Source organism: Crocodylus porosus, unplaced genomic scaffold, assembly GCF_001723895.1.
Source record: "Crocodylus porosus isolate Cpor-Errol unplaced genomic scaffold, CroPor_comp1, whole genome shotgun sequence".
Lineage (NCBI taxonomy): Eukaryota > Metazoa > Chordata > Crocodylia > Crocodylidae > Crocodylus > Crocodylus porosus.
Genome location: NW_017728943.1, coordinates 12,693,265 through 12,698,009, shown reverse-complemented (window position 1 = coordinate 12,698,009; position 4,745 = coordinate 12,693,265). Strand labels below are relative to the sequence as shown.

General features: G+C 45.4%; 1 protein-coding gene across 3 annotated transcripts in view; it reads right to left on the bottom strand.

Annotated features, from left to right (window-relative positions):
- Positions 1–4,745, bottom strand: part of GSK3B (glycogen synthase kinase 3 beta) — a 242,558-nt gene that overhangs the window by 163,764 nt on the left and 74,049 nt on the right. For all 3 annotated transcript variants that reach the window (XM_019548715.1, XM_019548717.1, XM_019548716.1), the window contains exon 2: positions 3,789–3,982. In XM_019548715.1, the coding sequence (XP_019404260.1) occupies positions 3,789–3,982 (194 nt within the window). The remainder of the gene's footprint in view (positions 1–3,788; positions 3,983–4,745) is intronic.

The following is a 4,745-nucleotide window of genomic DNA, read 5'->3' as shown; positions in this document are numbered from 1 at the left end:
GAGTGACCAGGAATAACGGTCACAAGCTGGCAGAGGGCAGGTTTAGGCTATATATCAGGAAGCGCTACTTCACTGTCAGGGCGGCTAGGATTTGGAACCAACTTCCAAGAGAAGTGGTGCTGGCTCCTACCCTGGGGGTTTTTAAGAGGAGGTTGGATGAACACCTTGCCGGGGTTGTTTGACTGCAGTATTATTTCCTGCCACGGCAGGGGGTCGGACTAGATGATCTACTCAGGTCTCTTCCGACCCTAGAAACTACGACCAGAGCATCACCATTGCAGCAACATACTTAGGGTTCCACAATCTTCCACCTCATATTTTTTTCAAATTAAAAGCTGTAGCATTTCAAGAGAAGCTGCCCAATTTGATACCTTAGCTTTTAGAGCGGGTGATGGAATTTGGCTTTCAGTTTAATATAGAAAATTGAAAGCCCTTGGGGTTTGCCGTGCATCTTATTCAGTTGAGAACATGTTAAGCAAGCTGAATGAAAGACTTGCCATGTAAACAACTTGCTCATTTAGAAAAACTTTTCAAACACATGTACCATTACTTCCCTCTAGTTCAGATACATTGTTAGGCCTTCAGAAATAAGATGAAGGCAGTGCTGATGCACATCTGGCCTAACCAATTAGGCAGAAGCCAATAAAAAGAACAAGGATTACAAGATCCTGTTCACATGTCTCATCAGAATCCAAATGAATAAGGAAAGTAAAAAGGTAATACAAACATTGTGTTCATTTTCTCCAAGTTCCTTAAAGGAAACTGAAGAGTCAGAAGGCATAACCTGGGACCATCACTGCGCTGAATAACTTATTGTAAAAGTATTGCACATGTTCGAGAGCATTGCACAAACACTCATTCTGCTGAATGTGCTTACTGCATGAATTTATAAGGAAAGATTAAGAGGTCAGGTAATTATTACCACTGATAATACCTGAAGGGTTTGACATGCAGAAATTAGTGCACTAGGGCAATTCTGACTTAGGCCTTATGCAAATCCACTGAAATCATGGGATTGCACAATTTAACTTAGCAGAGATTTTAGTCTGATGTGCTAATTTAAGTCCCACACATACAATGTTAGCAAACAGCAATAGTTAACTGGCTTCTCACTTGAAAATGTAAATGAAGAGGGAACTGAACAGCATCCTCTCAAGCCAAATTACATCTTCCATTCAGGCATTCTCTATACCAGTTATTACATGTGCAAAGTTCAGGAATGTCACTCTCTGGAAGATGCAAGAATAATGCAAAAGTTTCCATGCCTGTTTTGTCACTTTGCCTGTTTCAAAGCACTTTTGAACTATTGTAAGTGCCTGAAATGTACACATCTATATCCTCCCATTCCCCTCTCCTCTGCATGCTCTCCTGTCTCTGCTTACTTAGTACCTGAGGTTTGCTGATACCATTAGGTGATATAAGCACCATCTTTCAGGCTTTGAGGAGATGCCTGCATGAGCTCCCACAAAGCATCCCATGAGAACAATAGCATGCTAAAACAGGAAACTGGAAGTGCCGCCACACAGTGAAACTGGCCAGGCCAAAAAGGATGCCTAGTTTACAGAGCAGGAGCAAACTGGGAGAAAAAATGGTTCAGTTCCTGCGCTACCCACAGTTCCATTAGAGCCATCTGAGGTATTACTAACTTTATCAAGAGATGCCAAATTTGCAGATGAAAACTGTTTTTCCAAGTTGACTTTTTCAGGCACCATCTGTTTCTCATTGGTCTTAAGATATTTTTCTCTCTGAACTTTGCCAATACAACTGGCAGTATTTCTGTCCCTATGTAGTCTTGATATGCTCCTCCAATTCAGGAATTCTGGCTATAAGTATATGCCATATAACACCACATTTGTATGTATGCCACTTGATCACCAGGCACAGTAAATCATACTACACCTTGCACAACATACTGCAAGGCACCGATCCCAATTAGTCTGCTCTTAGGCTTCTACCTCTCTGTAGATATAAAGCAAGTAGAGGGGGAAAGATGAACTTTTGGGGCCTGTTAATTATTCATGGAAAGGTGCTATTAAGTCTCCCATCTACTAAAACCTCCAAAATAAGTATTTACATTTAGCAGTTTATGCCCCACCCCCTCCCATACACATCCACCAAAACCAAACTCCTGGTTAGGCTAACCTGCCCTGTGCTCATTACTTATTCCCTACTCACTGGGTTCACAGCAGGGGTGGGCAAAATACAGCTTGTGGGCCAGATCCGGCCTGCCAGGTGACTGGATCTGGCCCGCAGCTGCCCCCACAGCACTTTATATGGAGCCATACCCTGCCCTCTTGCACCAGAGCAGCCTGTGCTGGGTTCCCACTAGCATTTGCAGGCTTGGGCCCTGGCCAGCATGTAGCGTCTGCCAGGTGCTGCTTTGCGCCCCCCACTTTTGATCTTGCCCCTGTAGCACTGTACTCCATCAGGCAAGCAGTTTCAGCCAGGCAGCTCCCACCCGAATGCACAAGGCTCCAGCTTCAGCTCCCAGCTGCCTTCTGGTGGAAGGCAGTTGGACTCTGGAACCAGAGCTCTGTATACCAGTCAGAAGCAGCACAGCGCAGTGGGGCAGGAGCAAGAGCAGGAGCTGCTGCTGGAGGCAGGGTACACAGAGCACCCTTCAACTGGCTGTAGCACCCACACCAGGAACAATCCACCAGAAGTTGCTCCTCCTGCAGTGTCATGCCGCACCACACTGTTCTGGGTGGGTAAGCAGATTCAGCAAGGTGTCGCCCTGCCCTAACATCAGGGCTCTAGCTTCAGCTTCCAGCTTCCTTCCAGCAAGCTGAAGCCAGAGCCTCATGTGCTGGGGAAGGAGCAGATTCCAGCAGGCTGTGCCCAGGGCAGCTGCAACCAGCCGAGTGCTGCTCTGCGCCCCGCACCTCCAGCAGCGGCTCCTCCTCTTGTTTCTGTGGTGTGCTATGGTGCGACAGGAGTGAGAGGACAGCTGCTGCTGGAGGTGGGGGTTGCAGAGCAACACCAGACTGGGCTGCAGGCACTGGCAGGAGTGTGGCACATGCTGCCCCAGTGCAAGCAGGTGGGGCTCAGCCCCAGGCAGAGCACTGTGGGGGCAGAGTAGACCACACCACCCAAGGCAGTTCCACTGCACGCACCCACCACACCCCACCTCCTCCAAAGCAGGCTCCCAGGACCTACTGCCCAAGAAGACCCCCCCTCCACACCCCAAAGGGCTCAGGCATGTGATCCCAGCCTCTCTCTCTACTCGTGAACATTTCTCCACCGCTCCCCACCACCCCAGAAAGTTTTGGTGAGTTGTTCGGGACAGAAAGGTGACGACGATGCTGACCCAACCCATGACAGCTGATCAAAACTCCATGGGGCCCTTGGGCCCAAATAATTGCCCATCCCTGGTCTACAGGGTCTCTCTTGGATTAAAGGCTCCCTCACTGCATACATAAAAGCTACCCTGAACAAAGTCTGAAGGTCTCTACCCATCCCCCTTGAACATTCACTACTAATTATTAAAGCAGTCTCCTTATGTCAGAGAGAAAGAATAAAGTTCAACAAAAGTTTTTTCCTATTTTCCCTAGTTAATTGTTTGCCACTGGAGCCCAACCCAAGGCCAGGAAATGACGTTACAAATTTCAAAACTTCTCATTTCACATTTGCACAAAAAACAATTAGAATGAGAAATTCAAGTTTTAGTGCTCATGTCTGTGCAACCCAACAGAAAGTATGTCTGCGAAGGATTTGCTACTGGAAGGAGGAAGCAGATAAGAATACAACTAGATCCTTACAGAACAGTCAACGCTATATGCAAGCCTCACCTTAAATCTTTTGTCCTGCAGCACTTTCTTGATGGCCACAAGCTCTCCTGAATCGCAGAGTTTGGCTTGATACACAACACCAAAAGATCCATTGCCAATCACCTTGGTGTCCGTATAGCTAACTTCTTGTGGTCGGTCTGGCCCTTGTCCAGGAGTTGCTACAACTGTAGTCACTTTGCTGCCATCTTTGTCTCCTGTGTAAGCAAAGAACATGGAATTAAGTTGATGTACACCCATAAACACAAACATAAAGCACACTTTAATAGACAAGTATATAAATACTCATTTTCAACCACATGTATTTGACAGGAAGGAAAAAGAAAAAAAGATGGCATGCAAACAAAGATTTAACATGCTGCCTATTTCTTGCAACACATTTAGCAAAGGTATTTTAGTTTATACTGTATTTAAAAGAAAATGTCCCCCTTTTAAAACTCAACAATTCCCAACTCTGGCATGTCTGCAGCATAGCAAAATTACCAATTTTTCTCTCTTCCATCAATTTGAGTGGTACTACGCATTTAATGATTTATATTATTAAAATAAGACTCAATCCACTTTCTGATATGTTACTGTAATTACAGCAATCAAACCAACAGCCTTCCCAGTAGAGCAAGATCTCTTTATATAAGCACCTAGCATACAGCTCAGGGTGTATATCATGACAACATAGTTAAGGGTGCAGCCCTTTACAAGTCCACAGCCATATCTTCACTGGGCGTTCACCCCTCGGTAACCAGAACAAATTTCACTGAATTCATGCAAGTTACCTCCCACAGAAAGAAAAGGTAGTTTAGGAGAATGCACCAGGTGGCAGCTGTTCAAAACCAAACAGAATTCTATCTCCAACAAAATTGTACCTTATTGTAATGATGTCTACCTTAGCCAAACCTTTACACTGGCTCAATTACACTGGGACCTGGCTCTTTTTTCTTTCTTTTCCTTTTTTTTTTTTTT